Here is a 19,326-nt window from a genome sequence, read left to right on the forward strand (position 1 = left end):
CATTGGTATGTTGACACTTATTTACAGAAATGTTGCACTAAAATAGTGTCACTGTTCATAGGACACTTTTTCAATTGATTGTCTTTCAGAGATATAAAAAAAGAGGTTCCCACCTAGTGTGCATGGTGTCCCAGTCTCCCAGTCTGTACTGGAATTAGATGAGATGGATGTGTAACAAACGCAATGATGAACACTTTAGAGCTAATGTGAGAGAAGCTTTGGACCATTGTTGATTCACTAAAAAAATAAAATACAAAAATAAACAAATGTTGCGTTAGCTTTACACAAATCGCTCAATTAAAAAAAAACTAAAATAAAATAAAAAGGAATGTTGAAATTTTTAAAAAATAAAATCCCAATAAAACGTTGGATTGTTAGAGGCTGTTGGACTATCTCCAGATAATTAGATTAAAAAAAGAGAACTATTTTAACACAAGGGTTAGCTCTAAAAAAAATCACTTTCACAATAATATATAAAGAAGTAAATAAAAACATTTTATAAAGTTAAATGTCAGATTAATAACAATTCATTCATTTATTCATTTTAAGACTATATTAAATACAACACAATGAAATTGACAGCATAAATAAAACTTTCATAGAATTAGGCCGAATGAAATCAACCCTTTGTTGTTTTCTTTATCAGAAATAAATCACTTGCTGGCTTCAATATTGCTTCAATAAGGTTTGAACACCATACTATCTATTTTCCTGCGTAGAAGTTTGCACGTTCTCTGTATATATGGGTGTAAGAATAATCAGAAAACACACAGACCACGATAATCTAATATATTATGGTTTATTACCATCACAAACATCATCGTCATCATTAATTATTAAATACAACAGTTTTAGCTTGAAAGGAATGAGTTCAATTAGCTTCATTTCTCCAGACAGAGAAAGAGAGAAAGGAGTAGAGAGAGGGGGAGAGAAGGAGGGAGGGAGGGAGAGAAGGAGGGAGGAAACTTAGAGTCGGCATGAAGAACTGCTTGTTTTTCCTATTTTTTTTTAATTGACAGAAAGTGATCGAATACTTCAACGCACAATAAAGACGGGGAAACGGTAATTATTATTTAATCGTGACGCCCGCAGCCGCGAGGGCGTATTGCTCCAGCGAAACCAGTGCTGCACCAACAGTCATGATGGGCTTTGCATAGATGTGTTTTGGGGGGAAATCCACAGTACCATGAAGAGGCCTGAAGATGCAGAAAAGACTGGAAAGTAAAGGGAGGAGCATGGGGGACAAGGTGTCAACACCTACAGGAAGTCCCTCCCATCGTGGAGAGTCAGAGGGTTTCCTATCCAGTGCCTTTTTTTAATCGTGTTACAGCACAGTAAAGGTTAGGGAGGAGTCAGAGAAACACTTCGATAAGACCTTCATTTTAAACTCAAGCTCAGCCATCATCACTTTGTCATCCAAATCACACAGAAAAGTTAACGCTCCCAAAAATGTTACGTTTGTTCTCCTGAACGCTTGTTTTCTATATGTAATACTGCACTCCAGAGAAGCGGAGACCCGTGAAGTCCAACGACAAAAACATGCATCAACGTGCAAAGGAGGACGACAAACACTTCAGATCATCCTCCTCAATCGGTCGCGCACATAGAAAAATACTCCGATCCAAAATAATAGCAATAATAACTCCTAATAGTTTATATCTGATTAAATTAACCACTTTGTACATAAATACAACTGATCAGAGTTTAATGCTACAGTGGCTTCATTTAGGTCCTCCGCCCTGAAGACGGCTGTTCAGACTTCGTCAGCGGTCGGTGACAAACGTCACAAGTGCATTAAAAATAAAACATCCTTCATCCTCGGGAACACGATCCCGTTTTTTTTTTAACATTGCTTGTTCAGTAAAATCAGAATAACACTGATGTTCCTGCTCTGCCAAAGAAACATAAAGACTGGAAATTATCATAATCATCATTATCGCAGGGAGCCTGAAAATACAAAGGCCACACTTTCCACAAAAGGCACACACACATACACACAACACGACAATAAATACGTCCTGGACGACAAAGCGAGCATTGGAGATGACTGTTGCGTTTGATCGGATCCTACGAGGTGGTATTTACACACACACACACACACCTGGAGTTTAATCATTGTTTGAATAAAACAATGACAATAAAATAAAAATAACTAAAGAATTTAAAAAAACTAAATGAGATGTTAGCTGCGGTGTTCACAGGCAGCATGTGCTCCAGTTGAAAAAGGAAATCAGTCTTGTTTTAGTAAAAAGGAGAAGCGCTGGAGGTGCTTTTAAAACCACTGAGTCCTCCTCCGTTCTTCTTTCCATCCCTGACCTTCTTTTCTTTTCACCACCAAGGTGGAAAAACTAGGTCGTGTTTTTGGCAGCGGCAGCTCCGTTCTTGTCCTCGGACTCTCCCCCTACCGCTCGCTCCTTCTTTTTCACACTTCTCTTCTTCTCCTTCTCCAAACGCTCCTTCTCCTTCCTTAGACGCTCCTTCTCTGCCTTCTCCTTTTCTTTCTTCTCCTTCAGCCTCTTCCTCTCATCCTCCTTTTCCTTCCTCTTGTCCTCTTTGCTCCTCTTCTTCTTCTTCCCGTCCTCCTCGACAGCAGCAGCGACGGCAGCCGGTGGAGGCGTTTCATTCCTCGTCACGTCTTCCTTCTTGGGCTCAGGATGTGGTGCTAGCGTAGCGTTGTTAGCCATTGGCGAGGGTAGGGTGGGGGTGATGTGCTCGGAGACGATCAGCGGTGAAAGAGTGTTTGGCGCCGTAGGAGCAGGTTGGGCTTCGCGAGGTGATGACACCGGACTGCTAACCAACGGGCTCGGGACTCTCTGACCTGCCCCTGGTGGGATTGGCGGTTTGTGAGCGGGGCCTTGACTTGGACCGGCTGCGGCCGCGGGAGGCGACCGAGGCGGGAGACCGTCTGTTCCCGATGGACCCGAGAAGGAGCCCTTCTTGTGCTGGGATCTAAATGGACCTTTGGACTTCCTGAAGCCGGGCAGCGACAGCAGACTGGAAGATGCCCTCAGCGGCCCCGGCGGAGGGGCGGAGCCTCCCAGGAAGGAGTAGCTGCCGCCTGAGCTGATGGCGGCGGCGCGGCGTTTGTTTTCAAAGATGGCTCGCGTGCCATGAAGCCGACGGCCGGGCTGGTGTGTCAGCTCACCTCGAGACTCGCGCCACTTCCTGACCTGAACGCTGCTCTCCCGCTCAATCAGAGCCTCGGTCACCTGCAGCGTCACAATCTGTGGGTCACACAGGGCCATTAGAACCTGTCCCACTGCAAACTATACACACACATAAGTTACTTTGACCATAAATATTAAAGGTTTGAAAGCACACATCAAACAATGGCCTGGGTTATATGATGGTTTTTAATTAGGAATTAAAGTATTCTGCTTCGTATTTTCATGGAAATAGTAATTACGAATTGAGCCTGAGGTTTACATGTAAAACACGTTTATTCGCTTTTACTCAATTCCTCTTTAGGTCTGGAAGTTGGGAAGGATTCTGATTGGACAAGGGGCGAACGTGAGGCATCACATAAAACACACAAACTTTCTTTTCGACGACAACATAGTACACCACATAAGAAATATTTTCACTTTTATTTTGATTGTAGTTTTGAAGTAGCAGCTCAACAAAAACATACTGCTTCACTTTCATCAGCTGAGCAGGAGAAGGAGATATAGTACTGGAGGAGGGAGGCAGACGACCGTACCTTGGCCAATCAATGCCGACGGTTAATGCTACGGCTGCTCGACCTCCACCTTCCAGGATGTTAAGTGGAAGAACTTTCGAATGACCCGCGCATCATTTGTGAAGCTCTGCGTCCTGGTGCAGGGCTTCATGTCCCCCGATGAAGTCCTTTTGGTTTTCTTATGTTCGTGTGAACATTCACAAGTTTATTTTTACCAAGTTTATAAAAGAAATGCCCTCTTAGGCATTTACAAGGTCAGTTTGAAGATGATTTAATTTTTATTCTGAATTAAAGCTCTCACGTAAACATGGCCTTTGACAGTAACTAATATCTGTGGACCAACCATATAAAACTCAACAGTTTTTTTGTTTTAACAGCACACCAGGTGCTCAGTCACAGCACAGTGGTTGTTGGTAAGTCACAGTTTGGGTCTGGGAGGTAAACTCACCTCCTGCACTAGTACGTCTTCTCGGATCATGTCGGGCGAGATGCTGCGCAGACGCTCCATGGTCTCGTACATTCCCTGAAGCTCCCGCAGTTTATCCACAGAGCCCAGCATCTGCTTCAGCAGCACCAGGCCCACCCGAAACACGATCTTCACTCCTACAAGCACAACGACCCAGGTGTCAAACTACAGCACCATACCTCATTCCTGACTTTTCACAATCTTAAACTTTGATACTGATTGTTTTACAAGTGTAAACGTCTCAAAAAAAAAAAAGATATTTTAATCTTCCAAGTACAGTTTTAATGAATATCCAGACATTTATTTTCTTACTTCAATATTCTCTTTAACGGCTTTGAGCTATAAATTTAAGGCTTTTTTTTTCAAAACATAAATGTGACGCTCCCGAGGAGGCTTAAAAGTCTGCGATTTGAAACAATTTCTGTCCCTGCAGATGGTTCCATCAAAGCTCATCTAGAAATGATGGATTATATATTAGAAAAGGTGGAGGACTCGTGTTCAAACGATACCTTCACAGAAGAACATGTCCCACACTCGCAGCACACACGACCACGGCAGCGTGCGGGAGAAGATGCACATGAACCATTCGGTCATGTAGAGGATGGGATCGATCTTGAACTTCTTTAAGTGACGGTACGCCATCGGGCACGTCCGCCGCAACAGGGAGAAGAAGATCTCTCCGTCCAGCTGAATCGCCTCCTGGAGGAGAAAAGGAAAATATGGGAAGTTCAAAACAGGTGAGACAAAATTGTAGGTTTTAACTTCACTATGGCTCACATCCCATAAGTGGGAGCAAACTTATCAGCTGACAGGTTTTTATTTTTTTACCAAACATAAATCATTTGGAAAATATGAAAATAAATTAGAATAATTATTTCATTTTATGGATTTTAATGCAGATCACATTCTATGTTTAAGTCCTGATTGTTATCTCTGTGTGTTTGAAATTTATTCTGATTAAAAAAGCATATTTATACAGGTTTACGTCACAGTAATTAATTATCTGTCTGATAACTTGCTAGCCAATTAAGACATGTTTCTCTTTTTATTTTCATCATCCGATGAAATCATTTGAGTCGACTAATATAGCCCCGTCTCTTTACACTTGCTCAGTCAGCACCGCTACGTGCTAAGCTAACCAAAAAATGTGGGACTGGTCGCTGGTTTGGAAAACCGCACCTTGCGCGGAAAGCAAAGATTAAGCTTGAAGTTTCCTTTTTCCTCACTTGGAAAGATTTCATAAAAATATGACATTTTAACGGAATATGAAGCAGCCAATGCACAGATTGTCAGAAAAAACCGAGAAAGGAGTGGGGAACACATTTTTGCCTAAATGGATTACCTGGTTTTAATTTGTAGTATTAGTCATTTAAGTTTAACAGGAACAAATCTATTCTATATATGTCCATGAACACAAAGTACATTAAACATTTTTTCCCCCAGCAAAATACTTCTCTCCCCAGTAATAAGGTGGATTCAAAGAAAAGGAGACGATAGAAAGATGCTAAGCTAACTCACCAGGCCGGCGCTGTAGTAGCCTGGAAGAAACTTTTCACATATTTGTACGAGGCACCAAAAGGCTTGCTGGAAAACACAGATGAAAAGAATTAAGGATGCATTAAAAATGACATCAGCGTGCTGACATCCACGCACGTTTTCCCTCTATTGACAGATGTGACCTCAGCAGCAAAATGAAGCTAGTCGCCCTGAGGCAGAAACGTTGCTGCCTATCTGTGCACAATGACCTCCTCTGCATTCATTCATATATTCACTTTTAGACATGGTGATGTGGGTTAAGAGTCTTCCCTGAGGGCACAAAATCATCTCGACATTGTTTACATTTAGTATTAGAAAAATAGACCATATATTTAATCAATAGATAAACGGCTGCAAAAACAGCCCAGATCTGTCAAAGCTACAACTCTTCTAAGCCTCTAAAGATGTCATCCAGTTAGCAGAGTTCACAGCTTACCTTTAAAGTGAATCATTAATCCTGACTGGAACACAAACAGAGGGTTGAAGCCTTACTGCATGGGAACAGGGTGCAATGTTTTGTAAGCTGTGATGAAGCTTAGGTTGGAGCTCTGTGTCAAATACACGTCCACATGAATGGAGGAACAAAGGAAACAACCAGGGCTAAGTTTATAAGGGGAAATCTAAGATATACCAGTTTGAACCAAGGCTTACTTGAATAAATTTACATCCTACTGTCTGAAAAGCAAATAAAATGCAAACACAAAAACAGTAACATGTAAATAAATGACTTGAATTAATAGTTACAGTTGCTTTAGAGTAAACATGGGCAACTGGCCACATGCAGCCCTCTGTATAACTTTGTATCGCCCCAAACTAGGGCGCACAAAATGACTCAAAACACACAAAGGGACAGAAATATATACAGGATAACAACAAAAACACACCAATAGACAAAACAACTGCAAACATATACAAAATGACTACAAGTTAAAAAAAACATTACAGAATATACAAATGTACACAAATGACTGATAACATAATAAAACACAACAAAAATGCACAGAATGATTCTAAAGAACACACAAAACAACAAAAACGCAGGAAAATACAAGAGCATAAATACACAAAAAACACACAAAGTTACAGAAAGATTTACAAAATAAGAAACTTACACACATTGATTCACAACACAAAAGACAGAACTAAAATACACGATTCTAAAAAATGAAAAATCACACAAAAAACAGCAGAATACAAAAACACTAATATACAACAACACAAAAAACAAAGAGAAAACTTACAAAACAAAAATATACAAAATAAAAAATGTATAAAGCAAAAAAATAAATATACACAAAATGATAAAAATACAAAGAAAACACACAAAGTTATAGAAACTTAAAAAACAACAAAAAAATACAAAATTAGAACTCTAAACACACAAAACTACAATTAAAACACAAAATGTTAGAAACATTTACAAAATGATGACAGAAATACACACACACACAAAAAAAACAACTACAAAACAACAATGAATGTTGATAAAGTGACCCTCAAATCAGACAAACACATTTTTATTGCTGTGTGGTCAAAGTTGTCCACCTGTGTTTTAGACAGAGGTCTGCTAACGCACACAAACAACATGCAACAAGTATCGAGCGTGTTCATAGAGACGTTCCAGGCGCTCTCACCTCTGCAGGCATGTGCATGAGCAGCACAGCAGCCACTGGAGCCTGAGCCTGGCAGTAGCCCTCGTCGGGTCTGTAGATGGTGTAGGCCTTCAGGATACGGTACAGATCCTGCTGCCTGCACACACAAAAAGAAGAATTATTCAGAATATAGTCGACATCGTTTAGTCAGAAATATTAAACACACAAAGAGGTTGTAAAGCCCCAATGCACAAAGACAATCACACAGAGAGAAGTGAAGATCCCACCTAAAGCACGACTTTTGAAAGTTTTTTTATTTTATTTTATAAATCAAGCTTATTCTGACAGAACGCCGCTGGTGGTGTGCGTTGTTTTACCCGTGGCCACCGCGAGCTGCAAACATCTCATGAAAAGGGAACTGTCGGTGGAGATCCTTCTCTATGATGTCGAGCCATTTGGCTTCCCCCGGCTCTCTCTCCAGCTCCTGCAGCAAAGATGTGACACCACAGTATATGATACATGGTTTTAGGCATTTGTACGTTTGTATATTTATATTATTAACATTATTATCTCTGCCAAACGCAAAGCGGTAAGATTATGTTATACCCTCTGTTTGTCTGTCAGTCTGTTAGCAAGATGACTTGAAAAGTTATGAACGGATTTGGATGAAATTTTCAGGAAAATATGAACAGGTGATAAAATTTTGGGTGATGTTCTGGCTACCAAAAGAAAATAAATATATACATATATATATATATTTATCTTATATATACATTAATTTTCCAATTTACACTGTGGAACTTCTTGTTGATGATGTCATAAGTTTCCTTAGAGTCAACAAGCTCAATGTTGACAGATAGTCATGTAACGCAGCTCAATGTTGACAGGTAGTCATGGTAATCGTGAGTTCTTATTTGATTAAAAGACTTTTACTTAATTATGTGCATTTTCTTTCCTCTTTCTCTCTTTTAGTGTTTATTCTTTTAATTTGTTATATTTCTGTAGCCTTTGTGACATGGGCCCCTTTCCACCTGGGATTAAAAAAAAAAAAAAAAAAGTTTTTCTGATTCTGACTTCATTAAGTGAATTTACCCAAACAGGATTAGACAGCAAAGCCCTGTTTGGTGTATGATTTTTATTTATTTGTGAAAAGGAACAATGCACAGTAATAGACAAATATGTAAATGTGGCAGATTGTAGCCACAGGCTTGTTTTTATCTGTACTCCCCAGCGGGTTGATGTTGTGTACATCAGAAACTACATTGAGGAGAATTGGAGAAAAAAAAAAACAGACAGCATAGACGGTACAATAACAATACAAAGACTCAAATATAAGGACATTTAGCTTAGGAACGACCAGAAATAAAGCGATCATTGCAGCTAAAGCACAAAAGGCAGGTGATAAAGTGCAAGCATGCTAATATTTTGTCTTCATTAAGAAATTGCACCTCGTCCTGAGCCTGATTCTTAGCTTCTGCTGCGGCTCCCATCACCAATGGAACAAGAAATAGTGCCTCCTTTTGCACAGGTGATTTTATCCATTTCCCACAACTTTCTTGCACTCATCCCCAAACCTGGTAGCTCTCTAATGATCAAATGTGTCAATAGGCTCATTTATCCTCATGCAAAAAAAGTGACGCACATTTACTGAAAAACCTCAGCACTAAAAGAGAAGATGTTGCATATCGACATAATGAAGCTCTTGTGTCATAAGCATCAACAGTGGTTGACTCTATTAACCCTATATAACATATTTGGTATAATTTCACAAAGTTTAATAGCGAGTAAAGTAATCTAAATAGGAAAAGATGATGAAATGAAAATAAAACTGGAAAAAACTCTGAAGCAGAACTAACAAAATTTTGAAACGGAAGAGTCTCTTAACTCTGAAACAAATTGTGAAAAATAATGTGGTGGAATACTAGCAAAACACATAATGAGTGATGTTTTAAACTAACTGGTGACTTATTTTAAATGGTGACCGTACCAGAGTTGGCGAGCTGTGTTGGCTAGTTTTTCACCACAGATTAACCCACAACGTAAATGTTTTTTCTTTCCAACAATGTAAGATATCAATAAATCAAATCAATCAATCTTGAGCGGTGATAATAAACAGTAAATATACTTTTCCAGAATTAGGTTTGATGACAAGTGATGGCAACCGAACAAAGTTGCTGTGATTTGTTTTGATGGCAATTTCTTGATTTTAAAAGTCAGGATTCATTATTCATTTTACAAAGCTGAGTATTACAGATATATATGAGCCTGTTATAATATCTCTATAAAAGCAAGGAATGTCTGTCTGTCTGTGTGTTCCTCAAATATATCTGCAGATCAGGATCAGACCGACCTGAGAGTTTCAACATGGCTGCTGCTTGGTTCAAGGGTGTGCAATGTCGGATAATTTTTGGACGCCCCACCCCACGCCCCCCTCCTGAGCCGAGGGACACAGTGGTGATGTCATCAGTCCTAGTTCTACAGTCCTAGTTCTTCATGATGTCATCAGTTAGAGCATTAGAACATTGGTCCTACCTCTACAGTGATGTCATCAGTTAGAGCATTAGAACATTGGTCCTACCTCTACAGTGATGTCATCAGTTAGAGCATTAGAACATTGCTCTTGCCTCTACAGTGATTGTCATCAGTTACTATCTTTACAGTGATGTCATCAGCTACAGTGATGATGTCATCAGTTACAGCATTATGGTTCTACCTCTACAGTGATTGTCATCAGTCCTCAGAGTGGTGATGTCATCAGTTAGAACATTGGTTCTACCTATACAGTGATGTCATCAGTCCTACCTCCACAGTGATGATGTCATCAGTTAGAACATTAGAACATCAGTCCTACCTTACAGTGATGTCATCAGTCCTAACTACAGCGATGACCTCCCACCTTCAAACAACCAAATTTGGCCATCAATGAAAAAGCTACTTAACCTCCCACTTTTCTACAGCCATGCATACTTCCTACAGGCACTGCACTAGTTATCATTAATTTGACATTAGTCTCCTTTCATGTATAAGTTGCTGATCGCTGTACAGGACATTCAGTCTGAGGCCCAAACTGTAGGAATTCCTCCACCTGAACAGTGGGCCTGGTTGAGGCTGAGCCTGCAGAGTGGACACTGGCTGGATTAGAGTCCTGATAAGAGGCTTACAGCTCAATAGAGCAGCATGTTCAGCTTTTTTAACCCTTAACAACAACAGGAACCACATGACAGCAGAAGTGTTCAGACACACCCAACCGGAACCAAGTGGGGAATTGTTTCATTGAACATGTCCTTATATAAACACAATCTGAGCTTTGAGCCATTATCAGACTTGCTACAGATTTGCATGACAACACTAGAGTAGATTCAGGTATGAAACATGAAACAAGCAAGACAACAGCCCTTTAGGACCCTGGTTGTCAACCACTAAGTATTCAGAACACTGAAACTGCAGCATTACTGAAAGGAAAACAGACCATTTACCTTTTAATGATGAATCTGTTCACATTTTTGGAACATTTTAATTTGACATGGAGGAGCTCTCTCCGCTGGTGATTGGCTGTTGGTGTTTGATTGTTTTTAGATGCATTTTAAATTAAAATATAGATGGGCGATATGACAAACTGCCTGCAAACTGGTACCTGCTGTCACCTTGCTTTGCTGTCACTTTGCTTCTGCCCGGGATCTACGGTTAAAAATTAGCTTGTAGCTATCTCTGGTCTGTGCAATACATTTATTGTGCAATGCCTCTGTCAAATAAATTATGTACATTATAACTTGTGTCCATACAAATGAAACAAATGGCTAGAAATAACATCACAAAAAAAGAAGAGAACATATTTATCTAAATATGAGAGCAGTACCCCTAAAAATTGGGCATAAAAATTTAACACGGGTTTTTGATTTGGTTTATTGGTTTTAAACCAACATTTCTCTCAGTGTAAGTTTAATCAAATTTAATGAAAAAATATGTCTTCTTTCAATTTTTTTTAAGTTTAGTGACATGTGATGTGTAAACTTTGATACCTCAAACTTTCCCGGGTTAGCCTGTAGCAGCTCTTGGCTGTTAGAAAGCAGCTGCCATGCTTTGCCTCTGAGAGAGGACGGGATCCCTTTCCTACAGCGCAGCTTCACCTAAATGCACACACATCCACACAGACACAGAGACAAATGAGCCGCTGCATTGAAAAACCTCCACGTCTGATGACATTTTAAACATTGTTTAATGGCTTCCTACCTTCTGGAAGCGATGTTTGATCCATTTATCCCAGTTGTTGAACATTTCAAGCCATTTCATCTCCCTCTGTCTGGCGACCTCGACTCGGATATCCTTCTCGCTGCAGCAATGAGGGTAAACGTAAATGACTCGATTAAAGATTAAAAAGATTAAATCGGGGCTTTCGCCTTTAATTGGCCATGTAATGTTATTACATTAATGGAATTTGTCCTCTGCATTTAACCCATCCCTGAGGAGCAGTGGGCAGCCATTTTTGCGGCGCCTGGGGAGCAGTTCGGGGTTAAGGGACTTGCTCAACATCCCACAGTGATGGCCCAGGTGAGGCTTGAACCAGCCCAGCGTCCTTAACCACAAGGCCACCACTTCCACAATGTTTACATGTCTATTGCACCACATTTCATTTGTTGTTCATTTGCTTCCAGACAACAACAGTAAAATCACTGTGACCACTGAAAAGATGAGCTTCAATGAGTCCCTCTAAAACTGGAAACATTAACACATTGCTGGTGTTACAGGGAAACATTTTTCAAATAATTTACAACACAAGAAGTCATTTTCAGGGGATTTTTTTGAATACAGCATGAGTGCACCAGACATTAGTGGATGATTTTGGTCTAAAAAAAAACCATAATTTGCTGCATTGAAACACCAAGCATACGCTTTTAAATGGGCTTTAAAACAAAAACAAAAGGTTTAAAAACCTTTTAGTGTTTCAACTAGAGTCCTGTAAAGGGTTATCGGTGACCAGAGAGCACCAGCACTACAGACAACAATCAATACTAGTTGAATTATTGAACAGTGGAGTGGCCACAGTTAGCTTGTCAGAGGAGTAGATGCAAATCTGAAGGAAGAAAAGACAGAAAGAAAGCCAGAGATGCAGACACATGCACACAGTCAGTGCACATTGAGTCAGAGAGGTGGCCTCAGCCTTATCTGACTCAGACCGGGAGAGATAGAGGACGGACGGTTATGTTTAGAGCAGAACAGGAGAAGAGGAAAATATGAAGGAAGGTTAAAACAGGGAAGTCAGACTCAGAAGTATCATTTCAGTCACCTCTGCAGCTATGATCTGCAACGTCTGACAGAACACCTCCATTAACTCAAACATTGTTATGCTCCATTCTCAGATCTGTGAAAGTAGTGATGTTATAGTTTATGTTTTCATTCTTAACCACACCACTGACCTCCTTTGTGAACAACATTCATGTCAGCATTTAGAATAATGAGCAATCTGAGCATTAACACAGGAAAGAACAAAGGCTTTTTTTTTCAATTTCTTGTCATTTATTGTGTTTGATTTTTTGTGTTTTTTGAAATTATTGTGTTTAATTCATTTTTTAGTTTTGTGTGTTTTTGGTGTAATTTGGAGTGGTTGTGAACTAATTTTGTGTCTTTTTGCTGTTGTGTGAATTTTTGTTGTCTTTTTATATAATTTGTGGTGGTTGTGAACACATTTTGTATGCTTTAGTTACTTTGTGTTTCTACAGTCATTTTGTGTGTTTTTTTGGAGTCTTTCTCAAACCATTCATTGCGTTTTTGAACTAGTTTTGTGTATTTTTGTAGCCTTTGTGCATTTCTTTAGTAATTTTGGGGTGGTTGTGGAGTCATTTTGTAGGTTTGTGTTTCTAAAGTCATCACTATTGTGTGTTTTTGGGAGTATTTTGTTTCAAAGCCATTTTGTGCATTCCTTGTTATTATTGTGTGTATTTTTTGTTGTCATTATTTAATTTTTTGTTTTTCTGTCATGTGTCAAACTAACTTCATCAATTACAATTTTTGGAGGATTGAATTTGAAAAGTCAACCGAAAAATCAGACTGAGGGCCACATGTGGCCAATTCTCTTGTTTTGAATTATTCAAAAATGATCCATTTTAACTTAAAAAACAAAAACAAAAAATATTCTTAGCCAATTATTTTCCATTTAAATTGCATCTGTCGATATCCATGTGTCGTGGGGTTGGGTAGACAATAAATTAGATAGATGCCATTAGAGAGGGTGCTCAGCGGCCAGATATTTTCTGGCTTTTATCCATTTATGTTGTGGTTTACTGCATCTGGTATTCCCAGAAGTTCTTCAATCCAGACCCTTCCCGCTTAGCATCTAAAGGCAGTCAATATCAGGATTATTGAAGGTGGTAGCCACTAGCTAGGGCTGTATTTTCTTATTTATTAAAACAAACTAAGCAGCATTCAACAATGTTTTTTCAAGCATAATATCCATCAAAGCAAGATGGAACATGTGTCCAATAATTTTCACCTCAACCAGGTGCCTGGTTCACGCAAAAAATTGGCAGCTCTACTTTGAGCTCCTTCTGAATGGCTGAACTCACCCTGAGGTGCAGCATCAAGTTTGACATGCAGCCATCATTTGAATAAATATTACCTATCTGAATTACAGATCTCACTCTTCACTCAATCAAAGTTGGTAACAACAATCAAAAAAAGGGCTTAATCATGAACAAAATTTTCAATCTAACCAACTCTCATTAACCAAGTCAGGATCTCAGCTGCAGAGAGCAACCCATACTTCATCCTTGATGAACTAAAAAATGTTCAATGTGAAAATAGATGTTAGTGTTCAGTAAATGATTATCAGAGGAGTGTTGTTGACTTACGTGGCGTCGCTGTACTGACTCCCACCCAGGAATCCGTACTTGTCTATACGTCGGACCGTAAGGCCGTTAATCTCCGAGTCCGAGCCCACCGAGCTGCCATCCTCCCCCAGTCCGGACAGAGACTCCAGCGTTCCCGACATCAGGCTGGCTGACTCCAAGTAGCTGAGAGTGTCGGGGGCCGAGCGAAGGTTAGGTGGTGGTCCGGCGGACATTGGCTCCTGGATATGCGGGATGACGGTGGGGCTGTGGGGTTCGGTTCTGGTGGGCGTGACGGGAAGCTCATCCTTCCCAGAGTCACTGGGAGGCTTTGGGGAGATGGGAGGAGGATCACTGGTGGATGTCTGTGCTTGTGGAAGTATTTGAGGTTCCTCCTCTTCAGCCGATGGCACCGATGGCTCTGATGGAGCCAATGGCGCTGAAGAAGCCGATGGTGCAGAAGGAGCTAACGGCGCCAGTGACTCTGACAGCACTGGTGGCTCTGATGGAGCTGACGGCGCCGACGGAGCTGATGGAGGACTGGATACTGTAGTCAGTTGGGGAAGCACGACTGGGTTTGGGGTCTGTGTGATGTGCACACTTGGGTAAAGGATGGGAGCAGGGTTTGAATCCGGAGAGGGAGATTGCACAGCTGAGGTCTCTGGGACTGTTTTTGGGTCTGTGCTTGTCATTTCCTGAATAATCTTATCAAAGCCAGGATCTGCTTCAATCTCTACTGATTCCTCTTTTAGCGGAGCAGCTTCATGGGCCAGTGATGGTGCAGGAGGATCATCTGCAGTGAGTTTTGGAGGACTAGGAGCACTGGGAGGCGCCTGTGCTGCAGGAGGAGCATTTCCAATCGAAGCTGTGTCGCTGTATGAGGAACACTTGGGATTGGGAATCTCCAGGGTAGAGTCTGAAGACAAAGGAATGGATGGAGCTGCAAGAGGATCCATCAGAGCAGGAGGTGATGGAGATAAGGTGGAGAGCTCAGCCATGGCCGGACCCTGACCTCTCCTGAACAAAAAGAGAGATGATGAAGATCAAAAGAATTACACACTAGCAAGAACCAACATGGATTCAGTGGACCAGTAAAAGTACAGAGAAACTATAATCAACAAGGACCAAAATAGTGATGTTAACCAAACAAAGATTTTATTTCTGAAGGAAATGCAATGTTTTTATTATTGACAAGAAAATCATGTAATTATTTACAATTGGGTCTATCCCAACGAGATGAACTGGCACGCTAACGCTAACCTGAGCGGCAGGAAAAAGAATGTTGTCTACGAGGAGCAGGTGGCGTGTAAATCCTGGTTCATTTGTTTTGAGAAGCTCAGTGTAATGGCATTAATAAACTCCTTCAAGCTTATGTGCAAAACAATTGCTGAATTTGCACACAAATTAGTTGCTGACGCAGTACGTTTTTATACCATTTTCTGCACAGCCCATGGTTTGATCGTTTGTAGCCTCTTACTGCAAAGCTGAAGCATTAAGTTTTTGTCCAAACTTTCCCGAATTAGACACTGGGAACAGAAAAGCAGACGGAAATTAGCTATTCTTTTTTAGGAAGACACCTTGCAAACAAACACTGGTGTCTGTCCTGGATTTGTGCTGTTAAATACATCAGGCAGGCTGGAGGGATCTAATAATTAAATACAGACTACAGACTATATGACAAGTATGCTTCCTCTTTAACAGCAGAAGTTGATCAAGCTGTGAATATCCAGTGTTCACACAGTCACTGGTCATTGTGTTGAGGCTAGTTAATGCATGTAAAATAACCGATCTGAGCTTCCAAATAAGGACATTGAATAACGCAGATGTTTTCAATTCATAACTCGGGCTTAAAATGTTTTAACCAACTCAAAACATCATTTAAAAATGTTGATTTCATTTTTTTTTATTATTTAAATGGAAATAATTAGATTTACATGTCACTGGTAGCTACAAAAACGACTTGGAATTTTGATTCATCATTGATCTTCCATTTGTTTGTTATTCTGTCTTCTGTATTACTGAACTTAAATCACTCTCAATGCTATTACATTTTATATCATGATTGAAATCAAATGTTTTCCACCGTAGCCACAACAAATACTGCGAGATCACAGCATATGATCATTTTACACTGGAACGATCTAGGTTGACAATCGCAGAATAAAGCCAAATGTGAATGTTTTCTATCCACGCAATTTTTCAAAGGTACATTGTCAGTAATTTGAAACGTTTACCAAATTAATTGTCTGAAACACTATGACAAAATACAGCATTAAAATACATTTTAATAACTGTTTTGCACTGTAAGAGCTTACAATACCATTAATTTTAAGAGTAATTTTCATATGTAGTTTGGACGTTCTTGTTGTATGTGGATTTGTTAAATTAACCTGACAACATCCAAAAAAGACGTGTTCTCAACGTTGTTTTAACGTTGACTTGTTCAGTGGGAGCTCGACATTTACATTATTTCTTAAAAAGATCGCAGAGCATAATAAATGTTAATGAAATACACCAGGATATATGCTTAGTGACTGTGGATAATAGTGAATAATGATTTGTAATAAACAGAAGCACATACACATGCACGCACGTTCAGATGCCAACCTATTTTGGACGTCATATAGACGTGTGGTTTAGACCGACCGATGTGTGTCGGATGTTTAGTGGGTAGACGCTCTATAAATACAGATACATTTTAGAAGTGTTATCTTCTTTTTAAACATGCATCACTGGTTTTGTACTCTGTTTCTTTTGTTTGGGTGACAGTGTGTGTACACATGGTTCAGATTTTAATACAAGGGGGTGATAACTGATAAATGTTATAGTTACACGGATACAACTGATTTAATATTTTTCCATTGTGCATCTACATTTCTTTAAAATGTTTATTTATTTTTGGTATTTTCTGGAGTGTGTTGACTCAAATTCCCGCAAGCTTGACTTTTGCAATGACTATTTTGTTTTTGTTTTTTTAGGAATTATTACACTGTTTCTTAACTTATCTTTATAATATAATACATTTTACCATCACTAAGGTGGAGTATTTCTCCCAGAGGCCTTTCATCCTAAAGCTAATGGTCACCAACATCCTGGACGGACTCAGTCCGAGACGGGCCCTCCATCCCCGGCCTCGTCCAGCTCTACTTCTACTGTCAACCGCAACTTCGACTACGCTGCTCAACTCACCCACGACCGGTGTGTCACTGAGATCCGTCCGCCTGGACAGCAAGCGGGTTCACACCCGCACGTAGCCCCGCCACAGCTCCGGTTCTACGGAGACACAAGCCAAGCTGAACCCGGGACAGGAGCCTCCGGGACGGACAGAAACAGGAGCGGCCAATGAGCTGGAAGACTCGAAGCTAACAAGCTAACTTTAGCAGCTCGGCTCCATTAGCAGATGGCTAACTGGGTTTTCCGCTTCGTCAGACGACCGGACTTCCTCGTCCCGCTGTAAACACTAAAAGCACGCTGAGCTAAAGGCGTCTCCGTGAAAAGTAAAACACAGCCTGGGGTCAAATTAGCCTAAAATAACTCGAATTCATCCTGACTCATCCCGCATTTCCTACTGACAGCTGCGTGCGCGCTCACCAAAACGTCGTCGGGAACGCCCACGCACCGGAACCTCCCTTGCGTAGAGAAAGAGTCCACGCTTTTACTGCTGTTAAATTTTACTTATTTTTTTAATCCTCTTTTGCACTTAAGTTTATATTTGTACTAAATGTAAAAAAAAAATAGAAGAAAAAAAAAATACAGAAATTTTAAGCACACAGAAAATTAAATAACAAGTAAATCAAAATGAGAAAAGGTGAATTAAACATAACGGTAGAAAAATATGCGAATGGTTGTATTATTAATAATGTATTATTTTTATTTCATTTGAACTTCATCTTCAAGAAAGTAGCGTTAGATTCAAAATGTTTAGATGGGTAGAGTACACATAATAAATTATGGGTATAAATAAATAAATAAAAAAGTAGACACGCACGACATTAAAAAGATTCAGCCCACGAGAGGGCGACGTTATCATTGATTATAACCAGAAAATGTACATATAAACATACAACAAAAATACATCAGAAATTAGAAACAGAGTACATGTAAAAATGGATGAGATAAACATAAAATACAGTTATATGAAAAACACGTTCAAATGCAATTAAAGATTAAATGAAAAGACAAAGAGGGAAAATCTTTTATTTTCCAAAGAATTGTTTAGATGTTTCATGTTTTAATTATTTTAATGACTGTATCGATAATTTTAGCTTCTCAAATCAAAACAAATTGTGATCAGAGGGAAAACCATGTTTAAACATCTGCTTTTTTGTTCTGTGTTTTGCTTTGTTTTTTACTTGATGTGTGACTCATTCACTCCTTCTTTCATTTGCCTCTGCCGAGCCTGTCAGTGTTTCCACTGCATTGGAAAATTCTGGAGCACAGACAGGGGAACTCTCTTTGGTTTGTTACGCAGCCGCGCGTGTGTTATGCTTGCGAGACTGTTGTGTTTTGTTACTCTGTGGAACACCCCGTTTCCATGGTAACAATGGAAGAAAGACTGGTGGCAAATTCATGTTTTCTAAACAAAATAAGAGTTTTTAACGATGACTCATATTTAAAAAAAAAAAAAATGAATGCATTGTTAAAGAGTCTATAACGCACATGTGTCGAACTATATTATAATTTTAGTTCAGGGATCAAATACGAAGTTTGTTTTGAAGTGGGCCACAGATTTAATGCGGGAAAATGAGTAATTTCAACATTATTTCGCCCTTGTTTACACTTTTACGTATACAATAAAATACAAAATATGTAAGAAACTGGCAATATCCAAGCAATAAGTGATAGATGTGTTATAACTTTCTAATTAAATTAAGGGAAATATTATGTAATAATTTGAGGAAAATTGAAGGATTGTGTAAACAGTTTAACATTTAAAATGACTGCAATCATGCAATATAAGCACCAGGAAAACTCTTTGAGTCCCTGCAAATATTGTTGCATTTCATTTACACAATGATTCATTTTTTCTCTGTCATTTTTACTTTTTCCTGCGGCCTTCATTGGATGCTCCAAAGGGCCAGGTTTGACCCCCGGGTCATGAGTTTGACACTTTTTGGTCTAATGCCTAGGTTCCCAAAGTGGGGTACGGGTACCCCACGGGGTACATAAATTGTCACAGGGGGTACTTAAATAAAAATTCAAAACAGCTTCACAACATTGGAAACTAAAATA

At 39.6% G+C, this 19,326-nt stretch overlaps 1 protein-coding gene across 2 annotated transcripts; it reads right to left on the bottom strand.

The window, feature by feature from the left end:
• Window positions 1-783: 783 nt before the first annotated feature.
• Window positions 784-17,686, bottom strand: tbc1d10b (TBC1 domain family, member 10b). 2 transcript variants are annotated; one of them, XM_028455314.1, is made up of 11 exons: window positions 17,284-17,686; window positions 15,528-15,620; window positions 14,119-15,111; window positions 11,504-11,603; window positions 11,293-11,400; window positions 7,651-7,757; window positions 7,316-7,430; window positions 5,664-5,729; window positions 4,655-4,844; window positions 4,128-4,282; window positions 784-3,224 (listed from the first exon to the last, which is right to left on the bottom strand). In XM_028455314.1, exons 3-11 carry the CDS (start codon window positions 15,090-15,092, stop codon window positions 2,349-2,351), a joined length of 2,691 nt encoding a protein of 896 aa, XP_028311115.1. In that variant the 5' UTR covers window positions 15,093-15,111; window positions 15,528-15,620; window positions 17,284-17,686; the 3' UTR covers window positions 784-2,348. The 2 variants fall into 2 exon arrangements, with proteins under 2 accessions (XP_028311115.1, XP_028311114.1); XM_028455313.1 differs by lacking the exon at window positions 15,528-15,620.
• Window positions 17,687-19,326: the final 1,640 nt, after the last annotated feature.

The sequence above is a fragment of the Gouania willdenowi genome, chromosome 8, assembly GCF_900634775.1.
Source record: "Gouania willdenowi chromosome 8, fGouWil2.1, whole genome shotgun sequence".
Taxonomy (NCBI): Eukaryota; Metazoa; Chordata; class Actinopteri; order Blenniiformes; family Gobiesocidae; genus Gouania; species Gouania willdenowi.

Coding starts and splice junctions, on each gene's coding strand:
- tbc1d10b (XM_028455313.1), bottom strand. CDS start 15,092: ATGGCTGAGCTCTCCACCTTATCTCCATCACCTCCTGCTCTGATGGAT. Junction 11,604..14,118: donor AGTCAGTACAGCGACGCCAC/GTAAGTCAACAA, acceptor TCATTGCTGCAG/CGAGAAGGATATCCGAGTCG. Junction 11,401..11,503: donor TCAAACATCGCTTCCAGAAG/GTAGGAAGCCAT, acceptor GTGTGCATTTAG/GTGAAGCTGCGCTGTAGGAA.